A 20,097-nucleotide genomic window follows, 5' to 3' on the forward strand; every position below is an offset into this window, starting at 1 on the left:
GGGCAGCAAAAAACCAGCTGCCTTTGAGTTGATTCCGACTCACGGCAACCCCATGTGTGTCAGAGAAGAACTGTGCTACACAGTGTTTACAATGACTGATTTTTGGGAAGGTGACTGCCAAGCCTTTCTTCCGAGGCACCTCTAGGTGGACTCAAACTGCCAACCTTTTGGTTAGTAGCCAAGTACGCTGTTTTCATCAATCAGGGAGTCCAGATTCCTTAAAATTTAAAAGGAACCCCAGTTTATCTTCTCAGCCCCTTTCTTGGGATCATATGGGAGACTTTAGCTAACAGGCACAGCTGTCAACTCCTTGGAATCCAGGAAAAGGTAAGAGATTGAATTCTGGGAATGAGATACAGGAATTTCAGCTGTATAGGAAAGGAAGTCATAATAGTATAGGAAAGGAAGTCATAATAGTAGAGATTATTAATTGGACACTTGCTACATGTGTGAGGTATTCTGCTAATTACATCTCACGAGTTGTGTTATTAGACAATTGATCTTTTGAGGCAGATGCCACTGTGATCCCTGTTTACAGACAAGGAAATTAAGACACAGAAAATGGTAGAAAGATTACACTGGTGGAGTTAGAATTTGAATCCAGCCAGTGTGGCTCAAGAGTTTCTGCTCTTAATCACTGCACCAGCAGTTTTCAAACTTTGGTTTAGATCAGTATCTCCTGGAGAGCAAATCGAGTCCACAGAGGCCCAGGCTCACTGCAGTAGCTGGGGCATGGGTCTTCATAATTTTAACAAGTACCCAGTTGATTCTGACACTGACCAAACTTTGGGAACCAAATTCTGGCTTACAGATAAGAAAATTGAAGCATGTATTGATGAGGAAGGAAGAAGATTCTAGGCAGGGGGCTTTGACCTTGGTACAGGACAGAACAGAGGTAAACTTGAAGTGCTAAGTCTTTCCAGTACCTCAGGTGGGATCAGGGGAGACGGGCAAATAAATACAAGAGCATCTGCATCAGAGTATGGCAAATGGAAAGGAGGGAAGGGTTCTATAATCATTGTGATGGTAAATTTTGTGTGTCACCTTGGCTAGGCTATGGTCCTCAGTGGTTTGGCCAAACACTAGACTAGTTGTTATTCCGTAATGCAATCTAATGAAATATAAATAATGACTTTCCATGATGTAATCTAATGTAATGTGATTCAGTCAATCAGTTGAAGGAGGGGGGGTTCCCTTAGGGTGTGATCTGCTTCCAGACTATAAATAGATATTTCGGCAAAACTTCATCTCTCTCTACTCTGCACTCTTCCCTTTGCCTTACCTATGGATCTTGGGGTGCAAGACTGCAGAAGTCTCCAACCTGCCACCTGTCCTATGAATTTTGGACTTGCTAGTGCCCTCCCCCCTCCATCCCAATCCTGTGTGCTAGTAGGAGCCTCCAGCCTGTCACCTAACCTAAGGATTTTGGACTTGCCAGCCCCCACAATCATGTCAGCCAATCCCTTGAACTCTCTTTGTCTATATATAACCAAAAAAGCAAACTCATTGCCATTGAGTCGATTTCAACTAATGAGAGACCCTGTACAACAGAGGAAACCCTGGTGGCGTACTGGTTAAGTGCTACGGCTGCTAACCTAAAGGTCAGCAGTTCAAATCCGCCAGGCGCTCCATGGAAACTCTATGGGGGCAGTTCCACTCTGTCCTATAGGGTCACTATGAGTCGGAATTGACTCGACAGCAATGGGTTATACAACAGAACTGCCCCATAGGGTTTTCAAGGAGTAGCTAGTGGATTTGTACATGCTGACCTTTTGGTTAGCAGCCATAGCTCTTAAGCATGGCATCACCAGGGCTCCTCTGTATGTATGTGTGTGTGTGTGTGTATATATACACATTGTCATGGACTGAATTATGTCCCCCCCAAAATGTGTGTATCAACTTGGTTAGGCCATGCTTCCCACTGTTGTATGGTTGTCCTCCATTTTGTGACTGTAATTTTATGTCAAGAGGATTAGGGTGGGATTGTAACACCACCCTCACTCAGGTCACCTCCCTGATCCAAGGTAAAAGGAGTTTCCCTGGGGTGTGGCCTGCACCACCTTTTATCTCTCAAGAAATAAAAGGAAAGGGAAGCAAGCAGAGAGTTGGGGACCTCATACCACCAAGAAAACAGCACCAGGAGCAGAGAGTGTCCTTTGGACACGGGGTTCCTCTGCCTGAGAAGCTCCTCGACCAGGGAAAGATCGAGGGCAAGGACTTTCCTCCAGAGCTGACAGAGAGAGAAAGCTTTCCCCTGGAGCTGATGCCCTGAATTTGGACTTGTAACCTACTCAACTGTGAGAAAATAAATTTCTCTTTGTTAAAGCCATCCACTTGTGGTATTTCTGTTATGGCAGCACTAGATTACTAAGATATACATACACACATATATATAAATACACACAAAGGAGCCTGGTGGCAGAGTGGTTAAAGCACTCAGCTGCTAAGGAAAAGGTCGGCAGTTTAAATCTACCAGCTGCTCTGCAGGAGAAAGATGTGGCCGTCTGCTTCTGTAAAGATACACAGCCTTGGAACCCCTATGGGACAGTTCTACTGTGTCTATAGGGTCATTATAAATAGGAATCGACTTGATGGCAGTGGGTTTGGCTTTGTTTTTACATACATACACGGATACCTCACTGGTGCTGTTTGTCAAGAAAACTGTAAGACAATCATATTTCTGCATCCTAGCTTGGATGTGGTTCTGCTCCTGCCAGTGTCAGTCAGATACTGGAAAGACCCTGATACAGAATTCCATCAGATCTAAGATGCCATAGACTGAAGTCACACTATTTTACAGACCGTTAAGAATACAAAAATGGTACCCATTAACTATGGCCTGCTGTCATTTATAAGATATATCCACGATTCTAAAATCAAAAAGAAAAAAAAAGCCCATCTTAGGATCGATGACAGACAGTACATTCTGTGAACACTAACGACCTTGGTTCTGAAACTGTGGCAATCACTCAGCACGCTGAAGAGGCTCCTGCCAACAGAAGCCAAACAACAGAGTTCAAACAACATGGAAAATAATCTGAACTACATATTTTAATGATTTGTTTGCTATAAGAATAAAATATACATATACTTAAAGTAAATGAATTCACACCACCTTTTTTTTTTTTTTTTTTTTCCAGGTTTTAGTATTCAAGTTTGTTGGAAAGGGGGTTGTGGTAAGGCCTATCTGAGATAAACAAATAACACCATACTTGATACATAGGGGGAGCCTGAAAACCACATTTTTCCCTTTGCTAAATCTGAACAGACTTTGATGCTGACTGCAGCCAGTTTGGGGGAAGGAGGAAGGAAATAAAGAGTGGTCGATGTCAAACTTAGAATGGAAATCAGAAGGACTGTATGATTTAAAGCACAAATACCTGTCTGAGGCTGTTCCAAAGCAAATCTACTTTAAGAAGAGAGGCCAACCTCTAATCAACTTTGTTCTTACAGAGAGTAAAGAGTTATGGGTCTAGTGGGGTCAGTTTTTGATAACAAGGAGAAGATGAAATTATATAAGCATAGGATTCCAATGCCTGATTAAAACTCCAAAGCCTTGGCAATTGGATTCATAAAGAAAAAAAATATGAAGCATTTAATGTAATGCTTCACTCACACTTTATTTAATAAAACCTGTGGGAGTTTTTTTAATTATTAAATGATGTTTTTAGTAGAAAATGGTGAACTTAAGCATTTCCTAAATGGCTTGATTGTTCGTTAATCAGGGCAGGTGACTTAAATTTAGACCCTAATGCTGCATCTCTTACTGGGGTTTCAGCAGCTTTCAAAGGGAACTCTACATGTGGAGCCCATATTAGACAATGTGGAACACTCCAAGAATTAGGGCAAAGATACGTGCTGATTTCTCACAGAAAGATGCATAATTGTGACATGAATCTGAATGGTTACATAGGGCACTGTTGGAAGAAAACAGAAAAATGACCACATGTAGGGGAAACCCTGTAGCCTCTGACAGCAATCATCCCTCCACCATACACAAACAACTGCACGTTAGGGGCTCTGTGCTATTTAAGGTCATAAAGCTTTCAAAAATCACCGAGCTGCCTCTATAAAATAGCTATTTATTCTAAAAGGTTCACTGATGAGGGGTTACCTCACAATACAGTAGGGAAATCACTTGAGAAAGGCTGGGTCCAAATTCACACTTTCCTCAGAGGGTGACAGAAAGTTTTTAACTTTTAGGATACTGATATGTTTCTTGCCCATGAAGGCCTTCCACGATTAGGGAAAAAGTTCCTGATTGTCGGTCACAATTTTGAAAAAGGCTACCCTTTGACTCACTTAACTTTGAACACATCATTGGAGGGACTGATTGCTGGAGAAGGACATCATGTTTGGTAAAGTGGAATACCAGTTAAGGTAAGAAAAAAAAAGGTAAGGGAAACCCTTAATTAGATGGATTGACAGAATGTCCGCAACAATGGACTCAACATTCCAACGATCATGAAGATGGCGCAGGACTGGGGAAGATTTCATTCTGGTATACATGAGGTCGCCATGAATTGCAGCTGGCTTGATGGCAACTAACAGCAACAGCAACCCTGAATAAAACTACTTACTTTTTCACATAGTCATTCAACAAACACTTATTGAACATGTGCTTGGGTGCCAGGCACCAGGCTCCTATGCTAAGCAGTGGGACCTAAAGAGTTTTAGCACTTGGCGGGTGTTTTGAGAGCTCAGCCTCTGAGGCCTCAAGGTGAAAGATGAAGAGAGACCACAGGAGGTTTCTCCTACAAAATAACTAAGTAGCCATATAGCTGGACTCTTTTCCCTTGTCTCCACTGCTGTTAGAGTGGCAGCTGCCTTCATGGCTCTTCACCAGGAGAGGCGCAATGGTTTCCCAACTGGCCTCTCTGACTCCATCTCTAGACCTCTCACCTCCGTGTGGCAACCACAGCTCCCTTTGTAAAACTCAGACTGGAGGCAAAACTCCTGGGTATGGCATGCAGGGCCCTGCATGAACTGGCTATGCTCCACCTATAGGGAATCACTCATTTCCTTGAACTCACCCTTCCCTTTAATTCCCCTGTGCCTTTGCATATGCAGTCTCTCTGCCTAGAATGCTCCTTTTCCCTCTTTTTGCCTGCCTGGTAAACTTCCACTGCTCCTTTAAGACTTACCTCAGATGTCCCCTCTTCTGTGTCACCCTCACTGCCCCACCCCAAAAGCTGGGTTATTCTCAGCCTAGCACAGAGCCTGGGACACAGTAGACAAGACATGCCAGCTTCCTTCTTGTATTTTCTTCTTTATGTACTTGATATATTTCGCGGGGCCTCTGTCTGCATTATCTTTCTTAAAAGCTCCGTTACTGTCTGTAAGCTCCTTGAGGGTGTGGCTGTGTCTTGTATCTTTATGGCCCAAGGAAAACGTCTGGCATAGAGCAGGCCAGTCCACAGCAAAGTTTTCATTGACCCATAGAATAAGGGAGAAAATAAGGACACTGGTTAGTTTTTTGTAGAGTTGAATGTATTCAATTATGCTTTCTTCTGAAATAATGAACTTGGAACTTCTGGCATATTCAAATGGCCTTCAATTTCTTTCACTGGTGAAACAAAATGGCAGAGTTTGGACAAGAATGAACTCTGCTTGGGTTTGAATTTGCACTTTGCCACTACTAGCTGAGTGACCTTAGGTATGCTACATGTACCTCTGTTTCCTCATTTGTAAAACAGGAAAAATAATTGTAAGTGAGAATTAGGTAACTAATTGACAATTATCCAATTCTCAGCTGCAAATAATTATAACTGAGAATTAGATAATATATGTAAAGTGCTTCTGGTTGGTGCTAAAGGTTAACATGATCAGCTGCTAACTGAAAAGCTGGAGGTTGGAGGCCACTCAGAGGAGCCTCAGAGGAAAGGCGTGGTGATCTACATCCCAAAAATCAGCTACTGAAAACCCTACGGAGCACAGTTCTACTCGGACACTAAAGTCACCATCAGTCAGAAATAACTCAAAACAGCAACTGGTTTAAAGTACTTCTCACATCCAAATATGTACTGTCTTTAGTACTATCATTATTTCACTCATGACACTATGGTGATAGCTTATTTTATTAATGTCCTTACCTAACAAATTAAAAAATTAGAAACTTTGTATCTCTTTTCCATACCTCCTACCTACCTGCAGACACATCTTTGCTTATTTTTGAAATTCTAATAGGTCATGAAATTCAAAACCTGGGAACCACTGCTTTAAATTATCTAGAACTCTAAAATGGACATAAACCACTGAATGGGTTTTTTAGAATCAAGATCCTGGAGCCTACAGCCCAAACAGTCCCACCAATATGGCGTCCCAGCATCACCAAACTGAAGTGAGCAGAGTAGAACTGCAAAGGGTAAGAATGTCTTCCTTGGATTAAAGCCGTTGGGGTTGGTAGTAGGGACACAGCAGAGGTATCAGAAAATCAGAACCTCACTAAGCAGAGAGCTGAGAACAGGTTACCAGGGTGATGCCCAAAGAGTTGAGGAGCTCCTACAGACAAGCGGCTTCCCCAAAGGGTGCTAAATCTTTTGAGGAAAATCCTACTGTTATTTATGCTGCACACGTGGCTGATTGTCCTTTTATTAACTTTAATGAGTGGCTAGTTTAAAGGCTTCACTACTTAACGCATAGTTCTAAGATTGAAAAGACAGGTGTTTATGTATCAAATAAACATAGACACAAAGTAATGGACTCTTTAAGCTTGGGTTTCAGAACTGCTAAAAAAGAGGACACCAGCCAAAAAAAAAAAAAGGCAAGGAGGTGACCTTAAATATAAACCTTTAGAGTTTAAGAGTTTTTCTAACACATTCTTTCTTGAATCACTATAAATAATGAATTAATGTGTCTATTTCTTTAGGCAGAGACCTCCTGACATCAGCAATAGTTAAATACACAGTTTAAAGAAAACAATATCATGACAGCAACTTAAAACCAATGGCAAGTACTGGCTAATTAATTCCTGCCCATCCCTCCCCCACTTCCTGAATCGTTTCTGATATGTGATATGTAGAAAGATCCATCTTTAGAACCATGGCTTTTTTGTTCAACACAGTATACCTAGTACCTAGCACAGTACCTGACAGACAGCCTACTCTCAATAAATATGCTGTTTTGCAGTGAGCAAAAGGAAGGAAGCTAATACTTCCCGGAGACCTACTTTGTGTAAGGTTCCACACAAAGTTATTTTCACATAATGCTGTACTGTAAGATTTATATTTAAGGCCGCTTCTCTGCCTCATTTTTTTTTTCTTTCTCTGATAAAAAAAGGAAGAAAAATAAAGCTTATTGATATGATACAGATCTGGGGAGAGAGACCAAGCTTTACAGACCTCGATCTTCCAATCTAGCCCTGCCACCCGTGTTTATAATCCAGCTATAATCCTTGAGTTTTAACTCAAGATTATTGTCCAGTAGCTTCATAGACTAATTTGTTCCTTCGGTATGGGCAACATTTCAAGCTCCTCTTTACCAAGACTAGGTTCTTTGGCTGGCTCTTATTTAAAGATCTCTTAGAAGCCACACAGAACGCTGTCTGACTTGCTTTGGACCCACCCTGTTGCCGTCGAGTCCATTCTGACTCATAGTGACCCTACAGGACAGAGTAGAACTGCCCCATAGAGTTTCCAAGGAGCACCTGGTGGATTCCCACTGCTGACCTTTTGGTTAGCAGCCATAGCTCTTAACCACTATGCCACCAGGGTTTCCTTGGACCTATCAGGAGGGATCAATAGCCAGAGGAGGACATCATGCTTGGTGAAGTAGAGGGCCAAGGAGGACATGGGGGACTCTGGGTGAGGTGGATTGGCACAGTAGTCTCAATGATGGATGTGAACATGATAGTGATCGTGAGGACGACACAGGACCAGACTATGTTTTGTTCTGTTGTATACAAGGTTGCCATGACTGGAGTTGACTTGACGGCAGCTAACAACAACATACGGGCTGCAGGGTATAACAGAACAGAATGGACTCAAGAGGAAGAGGTTTTTCCTCTATATATTTTTTTTTTTTCTGTGTATTTCTTCTAAATTTCTAACTATTCTAGGATCTGGATCCTACCTTCTATATACTTCTGGCAAATCATTTAACTGCCCTGTGCCTCAATTTCCTCATGTGTCTCAACTCTCTTTGCGAAAACATTTCTACTTTAAATCCAATTAGCTGTAAAATAAAAGGACTGAAATAGATGATTCATTCAAACAGCACAATTTTCTTGAGCACCTTGTGCTGCCTATCAAACTCTGCCTGATACTAAGATATCTAAGACAAAATAAAACCAAACTCCCACCTTCGAACAGATCCCAGTTCATAGAAGTCACATTCTAGGCAGCCTCAAAGATTTCTTTAAAATTCTAAAACACTATGAATCTACAGCCTGGGGATCCAAAAAGTCAATTAAGCTAACGTCATAAAAAAGTAATTTCAAAGCACGTTTGGTATCTCAGATTAGCAATAAGCCCCCAGATAAAAAATAAATGTGTATGGCACATCACAGCAATTATATTAGGTCTCAATAACAAGTGGTTATAATGACTACAATGAGAAAAAAAAAAAAACAGATTATTTCTAAAAACTTGGCCCCTAAACCTCACTTCAGCACCTGAACAGGAGTTCTTATTGCTTCCACTACTCTTGTTCATTTCTTGTTCTACTGATGAAGTCTAATATGCGAACAATACTTTGGCAGACTTCAAATAGCGACTGAGATTACAGCCAGCAAAGTAGGCTGAGAAATCTGACACTCTACCATACCTTAGTAGGGGAACAAAGTGAGGTATATTTATTTTATTGGGCCGTTTGAATTTATTATAGGTTGCTCATAATTTCCGGTCTCATTTCTTTCGTGCTCTTGCAATTTATGTCAGGATGTCTTAGGTTATCACACTCCTTCTCTCCTTCATCCCAACGCTTATGCCAACAGTCTGAACTGACTGAGACAAAGTCCCAGGACAAAAACTGAAGAGGAAAATACCCAAAGCTTTAGTTGGAGAATGGCAGAAGCTCTGGAAAAAAATCTGAAAAAGCAATGAAGATGTAAATGGAAACTCTGTGAAAATTAATGTAGTGTAGAATTGGCGAACATACCACTTATTTCTTTATACAAATAGAAGAAAGAACCCGCTTATGAGGTGCACCCAAATAATTCACAGGTGCTGAAACTATTAGAGTCCTGCAATTTCTTGCCTCAGAAGTGGAATAAATCTCTTGTATTATAAATGGTGTATGCTTGCACACGTGTTCTCTCTACTATTCCCTTTCTCTACGGTCTCCCCTTTTTGGTGCAAGAGGCCTTTTTGATTTTACGGCAATTAATTAATTTTGGTAAGAACCTCAGACAAAAATCTGTTCCGGATGGCAGATCCAACCTGTTGTAGTAATTGCACTTGCAGAAATACAATTTCAAATAGGATGCATTTGTTTTTTGCACGGTTTTGTTCTTACAAAGCAGGCACAATGTAGTGGAAACTACTCAAGACTGCAATCTAGCAGCATGACGCCTCGATGATGTTGAGGCAGATGCAAACCCCTGGATTTCAGGTTTGTATAGTGAAAATTCTTAGAATGAAAAATTCTTAGAATGAGAAGAATTTGTTTGGAGGAAAGCTTTTCCCTAAAGAATTTATCTTAACTTTTTTTTTTTAAGAAATTGTGCCGGTGCATTCTACCACACAAATTGATATTCTGAATTAGAGAAATTGGAACACATAATTTCAAATGTTTGAAGTCAAATATCGAATGGTGATATTCATTAAGGCAAACATCCACAATGTTGTGGGAAGCCAAATTTACATTTCGACATGCAAAGTAAGGGAGTTAGACCAGGAGTGTCTAACCAGGGGCAGAATTATTTATAAGAACCATTTACGGAGTAATTGAAAATAATCATGGCCATCACTGGGCTGCTTCCTACAGAAAAGCTGTCTTTTGAAAATTAAAAAAAAAAAAACAATAACAGTAATTCTGACAACAAAACATCCAACAAGCTATCAAGTTCCTCATTGCAAGGATTGTGTCTTACTATATCCTCCATGGAGCCTTTATCTGTGTCTCTTAAAGCCTGGCTGGATGTTAGGTATGCAGTTGGTGACAGATAAATACTTTTCACATGAAGTAAATACTTGGAGTTTTATGGCACTTTGGAGTTTAAGAAATATTTCAACATCTAATGCCGTATTTGCCTCTCAAACCATCTGGGAAAGTCGGGTGGAATGGTGATATTGTATACACGAGACAAAAGCTGAGGGATGTTATGTGACTGGGCCGAGGTCACAGAGCTGGAATTGGTATGACAGCCTGTGCTCTTTCGTGACACTTGGATACCTCCAAGAAAAATACATCAAAGACAGTTTGAGAATAGGTATTCTCAAGGCTGCAAATAGTTAACATGCTTGGCTGCTAATCGAAAGGTTGGTTCAAGTCCACCCAAAGGCACCTTGTACGAAAGGCCTGGCGACCTACTTCGGATACATAAGCCATTGAAAACCCTTTGGAGCAAGCAGAGTTCTACTCTGACACACGTGGGGTCGCCATAAGTCGGAGCTGACTCGATAGCAACTGGTACATACTCAAAGAAGTGCATTTTACACTATATGCTTCTGCGTGGAACATGCTTTGCACTCGCCAGTCTGTTCCCCTCTCTGCCATGTGTTCACTCTTTCACTCTCTCCCTACTCGCTGACATTCTGTCTCTGGAGCAGCTTCAGTGCTGTGCCCCTGTTTCTGCCTCTCAGTGTCTCTGTTTCCTCTGCCTTTCCCTTGGGCCTGTGTGGTTTTGTGTCCTTAGCCCTGTTGTTTGGTCCTGCTTTGCTTCAGGCAATTCCAACTCTTTGACCACAGCCCTGACTCCCTTGGTTTCTTTCCTCATTTCTTACCAGTCCACTCATTCCTGGCTTCTATGTTTAAAAAAATAGACCCACTTTACTATTTTTCCTGCAGGACTGACACATGCCCCCGGTTACTTAGCACATTCTAGGTATGCAATCAGCTGCAAACCACAATGATTAAACCACCATTAGGACAATGTGGCATCTTTTTATTTCAGTGTTTCCCATCTAAAAAATGGAAAGTGGTATTAGTATGTACTCATAAAAGAGTATGCATAGCACCTAAATTTGAAGCATATGTTACTTAAAAAGGTTTTCAGTGTAGTAAACAGCCCCCTAGCCCAAATCACGGTGTTTTAACATAACAAAGGTTTATTTCTGGCTCATGGTTAAATAAATGTTCACTTCGTGAGTCTGTGAGAGTGGCCCTGGGGGCTCTGTTCCATGCAGTCATTCAGGGGGCCAGGCTCTCCCATTTGGTGGCTTTGCCATTCCCTAGCATCTTGAAGTTCTCTACTGGATTCTCTGCATCCAGCCAGGAGGTGAAGAGGGTATTTAGTGCTTGTAGGATCACATGGGAGGTTTCAGGCCCAGAAGTGCCATATATCACTTCTAATTCTATTCCACTAAATAACATGGCACCATCCAATTGCTGGCAAGGCTGGAAAATATAGTCATATGGAGTCCTTGGGTGGTGCAAATAGTTAACACTCTCGGCTGCTAACCAAAAGGCTAGAGGCTCCGGTCACCCAGAGGCACCTCAGAAGAAAGGCCTGGCATTCTACTTCCAAGAAAATCCGTGACTGAAAACCCTATGAAATACAGTTTTACTCTGACACACACGGGGTCATGGTCACCATGAGTTGGAACTGACCCAATGGCAAGTGGCTTCTTTTGTACCCAGTACAAAAAGAAAAAAGAGCCTTGGTGGTGCAACAGTTAAGCACTCAGCTGCTAACCGAAAGGTTGGTGGTATGAACCCACTCAGTGGCTCAGTGGGAGAAAAATCTGGAGATGTTTCTGTAAAGATTACAGACAAGAAAACCCTATGGGGCAGTTCTACTCTGTCACATGGCACTGTTGTGAGTCCGAATCAACTCAATGGCACCTAACAACAATGAGAGGAAAAGAAAACGGGTTTTGGTGAACCCACAGCATTTTCTCTTCTAAAAACAGAGTTTATAACTCCTTTTAAGTTTTGTAATATTGCAGCTAATGAAAGTGTCATTTTCTTCCTGAGGACAAGCTTTGCAAAAGGAAAAATACTTAAGAATTAGATGAGTAAAAAAAATAAATGGCATGCAAAATGGTTCATTCTAGTTAGCAACAGCAAAGGGGCTGTTGCTCAGTTGTTGTTCGTCGTGTGGATGGATGTGTTTAAAAGAAGAGGAACACGAACATATCTTTGCTTTTGAGTGTATCAGGACTATTGACTTGGTCTTACCACAACCAGAAATATTCAAATGCTTTGCACGTGAAATGAATGTTTCCGTTTTCCCTTCCTCCTTGCACTTTTCCCTTTCTTGACCTTTTCTTGCCTAATCATCTTTTTCATCCATGCATTCATGCATTCAACCACATTTATTGAGATCTAATTACCAAGCATTCTGATAGAGGCAGGTGGACAAGTCACTCCTTCTGTGGTCACCCACAGCTGCGTGGGGTAGACAGAAATGTCAGTGCAGTGAGAAGTACAATGATAGAGACAAATGCAAGGTAGCGTGAACTATAGGAAATTATCATTAAAAATATAGTAGAAGTTACAATTAATTATTTAATGCCTTCCCACAAGCAATTAAGTGCTGGCTAACATGTAGGTCTACGCTGGTGCAGTTTGGGGTCAGGGTGGTCAAACACCAAAATTATGGTATTTCTTCTAATGGAGTTTACAATTAGTTAATGAGTTAAGCTATTTCCTATGACCCAAATACAGAACATTAGCAAATATAGGAAAAGATTTGAACTGACTGTATAAACACCGACCACCTAGAAATACAACACATAATAAAGCCAGAGGTCACTGTTGGCTGTAGATGACCACCATTGTGGCATCTTCTTGACATGGCGAGAAAACTTATAGCAGAACTAACTGCCCTACAGTCTAGGTGCTCCAGTTAGCAAAGGCCCTGGGAGGGGAAACAGAACAGTTAAGCTTTATTCAGTGTAGGTTTTAATCTTGAAGTTCGGGAATTGGGGAGATTTAGTCATTTATTTTTGAGCTCATGGAAAGAAGGGGTTGATAGCAACAGCTTACCCCAGTTAGCAGGCAGGCTCCCCACACAGCTGTGCTGGGCTATTTCAATTAGGATCCTTTAGGACTTACATCACCTCTGGTATGCCAGTCCTAAGCTGCTCATGAGCCAGTACTGCCAATCAAGCCAAAATTCAACCACATGGTATGGTTTTTATGCTGTAGACAGAAAATGACACGAATCTGTCTCGTTCTGGTGAAAACACCAAGTCTGAAGCCAGCCCTCTAGGAGAAGAAAATCAGTAACAACGCCTGTAAAACTTGATGTGGACACATTTTCCTGTGATTATCTCAACACAGTTAACTAGTAGGTTCTTCATAATGATTCAAGGAACACTCTCACTCAAGGAAAGACTCTGGTTCTCATGCTATGAAGAGGTTACTTTTGGGCCACTCTACTCACGAGTCGGAATCGAATCGACGGCAGTGGGTACTCATGAGAACAGAAGTCATAGAAGAATATGCAGAATGAGGGCAGGGCAGAGCGAAATGTAAATGATCAGGTCTGAGAAAGCGTCACCCGTGGAACCCTGAATACACAGAAATTAAAAGGCAGAGCTGTGGCTTGACCATAGAAACTAGACTATATATTTGACGTTGGGAAACTGTATTTGAAGAAATAGAGAGCCAGGTGATGGTCTTTATATGTTCTTTCCTCTCTTAATTCGGTTAATAAACAGTTAAGATGCCTGCTGCATACAAAGCCCTCTACTGGGGCGACAGGAGATGCAGAAAGGCACAGGACAGTGTATTTTCCCTGGAAGGGGTTTAAAATTTTATTTTGAGGAAGCCATAATAAATGGGAGAACCAAAACACCAGACCATGCCTCATCCTAACATAATTCCTGGGCAAAATGCATCAAAATATTTTTTATCAATGGCAAAACTAAGTAAAACTAAGAAAAAAAAAGTAACTTGTACAGGTGTTAACCATACACTACTGCTTAAAAATAAAAAGCAGAAACCCTGAGTTCGCTTTCGTTATTAGGATGCAATAATGAGCTTTGTGCAGCTCCTAAGTCTGAGTAACAGCCTACTCCATGGTGTGCCAGAGGGCTGCTTTCCACTTTATTCCCACTTGTTGGTAAAGGAGCATCCACACATATTAACAGTCATATAAGTGCACAAATGTGTACCTTCGTCTATTTCTTTTTCTCTCCTTCCCTCTCTCTCAGTAGTCTTCAATATCCATATCGTCTTTCAAGGAAAAACTTTCCTCATGTGAAAGGATTTCTCTGTAGTTCACTAGTGACCACTATTGGACATTCTTCCCTCAGCTTCTAAGAAGCAACAGAACTGGTTCACACGAAAATAATACTGAAGGGCAGAAAGTGGCCCTGACAGGCTGAAACACTAAAAACAGGAGCCTGAGAAAATAAAAATGCTGCTGACGATGTCTAGATAAGAAACTTGAGAAAAACCCGAAGAAGAAAATGTTTAAAGAAATGCCTCACTATGTTCTGCAGATTTATAGGAAAAATCCTCAAGCTTAATAGAAAGACAATCTAGGTCTGAGAATAAGAAATAGATGTGGTGTGAGCAGTTACAGAAAGGTGCTTGTGTATGCGTAATGGACACACACACACATACACAAATTGGAGCAGGCCACAATCTGCTGTAAATAAGGGATTTAACATTCATTCCACAAGCTAATAGTGGTTCTCGCCGTCCAAGATATATCCACTTAGATAATCGTGGAGGAGACTGCCAGAGCGGCTGAAGGGAATGGGCTATTGTGTTTGACTAGTTTCCATGTATAAATTAGTACAGAGAAGAAAAAGAAATGCAACAGAAAAACACATGTACTTTATTATAATTCTTAGTGTTACTCTCACAACTCCCACAATAGCAGGCAAAAGAGCTTAGGACCCACTTAAAAGAAACAAAAAGCAAATGCAAATTTGATTAAATGCCTTTCTGACAAGAAGTGACTTGACTTTAAGTTTGGATGGACACATATGTCAATGGCTGGTCATGTTTTTTTCCACATCTCTTTTGAGCTAAACAACTGGGACAAAGGAGGGAGAATGCAAAAGGGGTACAGGGTGGGAAGATTGGGAAAGCTGTGTTATGTGGCTTAACTTGAACCGAACATCGAGAAAAAAATCTCTTGATCAGGACTACTGTGCTGTGTCCAGAGTAAAAAAGAAGTCGATGATGTCTTTGCCTGAAAACATGGTGGTTACCTAAAACAGGTATGAAAGACACAGGGACTTCATTCCCTTAGGAATAATATGCCCAAGGCCAAGGACTATAACAAAATTTTGGGTGAACCACAAGTGATATTTGTACACACTCAAAAACCAAGTCATGGTATAGATGATTCGGCTATCAATGAAACGACTATTTTGAAGTAGAAATAGGGCTTTCCCACCGAAACAAAAAGGTATTTTTCAATTAAGCTAAAGGAACGTTTGGAAATTATTTAAATTAACTCTAAGAGTAGACAGAATCTTGTAATGTGTAAAAGAATTGTAGCGGGGAAAGCCACCCAATCCAACTTCTCTATTAAGACTGAAGGTTAGCCTGACGATGCCACACTTCTAAGTCAACTACTGATCAGGCTAAAGGCCACCCTCCCTTAAGCTAGTAATTTAAATTTTGGCTACAAAGCTAGAGGGGAGGTTAACAGGCAAGTGAAATAAGTATCCAGAATGTTTTAAGTATCTTTAATGGTCAAGATGACAGAAGATTCTTAAATATCTCCAAGAAATAGTACAGGTCAACCTAAACCATTGCCTCCATCACTGCTAAGCATTTTACAACGTTAGTATTAAAAGCAAACAAGTTATTTTCTGTCTTTTATTTGGCCTTTGGATTCAAATATAAGCTTGTTTCCTTATCTGTAAAATGGGTTTTAAAATGCTTTAGTTGCAGGGTGATTGTGAGGACTCACTGCGATACTTATCAAACAACTGGCCTAGTGTTTGGCACATGCAGACACACAATGCATGGCAGCTATTATTAACTGCTGTTACCACCCCGCAAAGGGATGAGTCTAGGCACTCTCTTTCTTTTCTAGCAGAATGCTCAGATTCCCAGTTCACTTAAATGAAAGCATAAAACTATCCTGGATTTCATTTCATTTTGTCCTCATGATACGATTACTGTAATTTAAACATAACATGTTTTAAGCCCTTCTGAAATAAACAAACGTTCCTTTTCTCCATAAAAGTCTAATTTTATATGATCAAATCCACAGATGACTATTCAGGGTATCCAAGATGGATACAATGCATTTACCAAATAGGTACGAAAACAATCTATTCCTGAACGGGAAAGTTTTGCTCAAGTATAACGAGATCATATTTCTATATGAAAATTCCCAATAAACTAGTATGCACTGGTAATTTGCTTCATGATGCAGCATAATGGCAAAATAGCACATACTTTTAAAAAACCAGTGAGAAGGAAAGATGAGACAAACTAATGGCATATAAAAGTAACACATCCCATATGGAAAAAATGAGACACCTTTTATAAATTGGTTGCTCCACAAATCATGAAGTACACCTCAACTTTCTGCTTCTGCTACCCCTCAGAATAGCGAAAACTTAAAGAGTTCATTCGTGGTTAAAATTCAGTTTGCCTTTAAATTTCCATGAAAAATTGAAAATATATTGTATTTCCATATTTATAGTATTTGCAACGCATCGTGATGATTTCTTGGCTACACTAATGCAAGTTATTAAAAAGCCGGAATGTATAAAATACTTAATCACTGACTACTCTCGCTGATAAATCCTCCTAGAGCTTTTCAATGTACACCAAATGGCTTGCTTCCCTTCTTCAAAATTCTAGTGCAGATGAAATGTGTTAGAATCTAAGCAGAACAAAACATGCTGTCCCATCAACCAATGACGCAACCTCTATTTTTGTTGCATTTTTACCTTGTTACATTCTTGCCTTGCTACTTTCTGAGGAAGTTTCTGGCACGCTGTAAGTGTGACCGGGAGAGCTACAATCACGTTTGTTTGGAATCAGTGCGTGCAAATTTTGGATTCAAACCTTCAGATGAGGTTTGCTAAGCTGCCTGCCCAGAACACTCTGGTTAAAAAAAAATGTGCATTGCTATTCATATTGGGAGTGTAGATTTTTTTTGGACAGTAAATGCTCACTTTCTGCCCATAAAACTAAGTCTGAGTCACAACGGAACATTTACTGAGTCAAAAATGCAGCGTGTGATAACGTTCACAGGCAGAGCATCTTATCGCTGTGACTAGAGAAAGCAGCCATATAAAAAGTCATCATTTTTTCCCTTCTTCAAAAGTGGATCCGAGATCAAAGACTGCGTAATCCTCAATTCATAAATATGAGCATTAATTTGTATGCACAGATGACTTGTGGTAATTTTGAGCTATAATCTGGGTTGGCTGTGAGGTGATGTTCATTCCCTCTTCCCTCTTTACCGGATTCCTTAGTATATGTCCACCAAAAAAAAAAAAAAAAACCCGTTGCCGTGGAGTCAATTCCAACTCAGAGTAACCCTACCGGGCAGAGTGGAACTTCGCCATAAGGTTTCCAAGGCTGTAATCTTTATGGAAGCAGACTGCCACATCTTTCTCCCATAGTGCGGCTGGTGGGTTTGAACCCCTGATGTTTCAGTTAGCAGCGGAGCACTTAACCATTGTACCACCAGGGCTCCTTGTACATGTCCATAGAAAGGGTGGAAATCACCAAAGGCATTGGGGTAAAGCCCCTCACAGCCTACCCTTCAAAAGATTCCGGGAACACCACAGTGAGTTTAATTTCAGAATGTCTGTTCTCCAAATTCCAAGCACACACACCACTATTTATGCAGTCCTTAGCTCAAGAAGTCTATGCAGTGTATTCCAAAGTTCATGGCTCAGGATTATTACATACCTGTAACCAATTTCAGAAAATCTTATACACTTTAATTTGCTTGGGAAGTTGGGGTTAAAGTTGTAGAAGGAGGTTTTTTTTTTTTTTTTCCTTAATCATATAAATTATTTTACCTGAAGTTTTAGTATAAAGATACATACATACATTCACACATACACACAACACACACACACGCAACACAAACACACACACAACACCCCAGCAGCACCCAGCATGGCAAAGTATTGAAATGAAAAGGCATTTACCAGGAGCAGGAAAGCCAGAAAGAGGAGCGATGTGCCAGGAGTTGCCCGACGGCAGCATTCCATACTTGGATCCTTGCCGGAATCCGAATCGGACACTGAATAAGCTGCTAAGTGCTCCTCTGCCTGCTGTCACATCCAGTCCTGCTGCTAACACTCCGCTCCTGCCTATCAGCTTCCATCAGCCCCACTCACATTTCCTGGCGGAGGGGTGGGTGGGTGGATGGGTGGGGGGTAAGCTGAATGGAATCTCTCTCGGAGCAGGCAGCCAGCCAATCAGGCTCCTGCTAATCAGACATGCTGAATAACAAAGCCAGGGGGACAGAGAAAGTGTAACAGTGCGAGCAAAACAGAGAAGAAAAAGGACGAAAAAGAGAGGCGAGCCAGCGGCAGAGCGAGAAGAGGAGTGCAAAAGATACAGAATTGCAGAAGATGAAGCCAAACCCTCCCTGTGCTTTTAACTAACCTGGTTAGTTCTCTGTGAGATGCATTTCTATTTGCCATTTGCCTGTGCCGATGCCTGTAGCTTTGTAAAGTACAGTAGCTCCCTGTGACTCTGTATTGTTCCATTCAGGAGAGAAACTTAATCCCTGTCAATATATTACATATGCCATAAAGGGAAAGAACCATAGACAAAAACTGACTTAATGTGCCCTTTAAACGTGTTCTGCACAACTGTTTTATGCCTCTTCCATAAAGTTCCTCTTTATTTTCCCTCTTGACTTGGCAGAGGGAGACTGTATAAGCCTTTGAAAGTTCTCCACTAAACCTAAACAGTGGCATATGTTATTTTGTGTATTAATGGTTTGATCTTGGGGGGGAGGGGGGGAAGCAAGCTGTTTCTTTGTAGAATGAGAATTTTAAAATAGCCAAGATTTACCAATTCTAAAGGTGTAATTAGAAATAGAGATTCCCTAGTTTAAAACGGGGCTTTTAACAAAGGCTCCAGGATAAGTGGAGCTGAGCGCTGGGGTTGAGGAAGAGGCTGATTTTGACTTACTGCCAACTCTCAACTATCTGCCTTAGCAGGGGGAGGGAAAGAAAGCATGAGTGAAATCCAGTTAATCCCAACGCCTTCTTTTAGCAGTTTCAGTCTCCTCTTCATGCATGTCCTTTATTGGAGCTGCTGTAATGGAGCAGAAAAAGCTGGATGGAGTTTTACCTCCTTTTTGCTTCCACTCTTGCAAGAGGGTTGGACGGGCGACCTTAGCAGCTCAGTCCATCCTGGAGGAAGTGCTAATGAGCAGTGAAAGAACAACTAGGCCAGCACCAACAAAGAGAAGGTCAGGAAACTTCTGAGCCTGGTTAATCCACCAGCAAGCGAAACTGCACTCTACCACAGGAGGATTTTATTACAGTTGTAGAGAAGTGTCAAGTGTCAAACAAGGACGTCTTTCCCCTTATCTGCTAAGGAAATCACTGCATTTTTGAAAGGATGAAATAGCAAACTTGGCCTGACATTTCCATCCGTGTGTCACCAGGAAGCTTTTCCTTTACGGACCTCTTGATAGTCCCAAAAATATATACAGTGGAGCTAGAAGACAAAGAGAATTAATGTTCTTTCCTTCCATTAATAATAATAATAAAAAATACCGACAAGAAGAATGAAATACACAAATATGGAAAACCTGATGGAGCTATAATAGGCGTGTGAATACAGGCAGGCCTGCCCATAGACATACCTGCATGGTGCTTTTCAAAAAGGTGAAGAAAAGCAGGTTGTTCAACTTTAGATTGCCTCTTCCACATGGTATATCAATTAAAGACAGGGCAGCTTCTAAAAATCCCATTTTCAATCTGTTAGAAAAGCTGGGGCATGCAAAGAGTCATCCTTCTTTTCGGTTCTAAATACGTGAACTTAGGAAAATGGATAATAAACCCATAACAAAGAGGCCCGATTCTTGAA

At 41.0% G+C, this 20,097-nt stretch overlaps 1 protein-coding gene across 1 annotated transcript in view; it reads right to left on the bottom strand.

Moving 5' to 3' along the window:
* The window catches only part of ADAMTSL1 (ADAMTS like 1), a 389,822-nt gene extending 371,274 nt beyond the window's left edge, over positions 1 to 18,548 (bottom strand). The window contains exon 1 of the mRNA XM_064290455.1: positions 18,195 to 18,548. Within this exon, the coding sequence (XP_064146525.1) occupies positions 18,195 to 18,257 (63 nt within the window). The 5' untranslated portion in view covers positions 18,258 to 18,548. The remainder of the gene's footprint in view (positions 1 to 18,194) is intronic.
* Between the last annotated feature and the right edge of the window lie 1,549 nt (positions 18,549 to 20,097).

Source organism: Loxodonta africana, chromosome 9, assembly GCF_030014295.1.
Source record: "Loxodonta africana isolate mLoxAfr1 chromosome 9, mLoxAfr1.hap2, whole genome shotgun sequence".
In the NCBI taxonomy this organism is placed as follows: domain Eukaryota; kingdom Metazoa; phylum Chordata; class Mammalia; order Proboscidea; family Elephantidae; genus Loxodonta; species Loxodonta africana.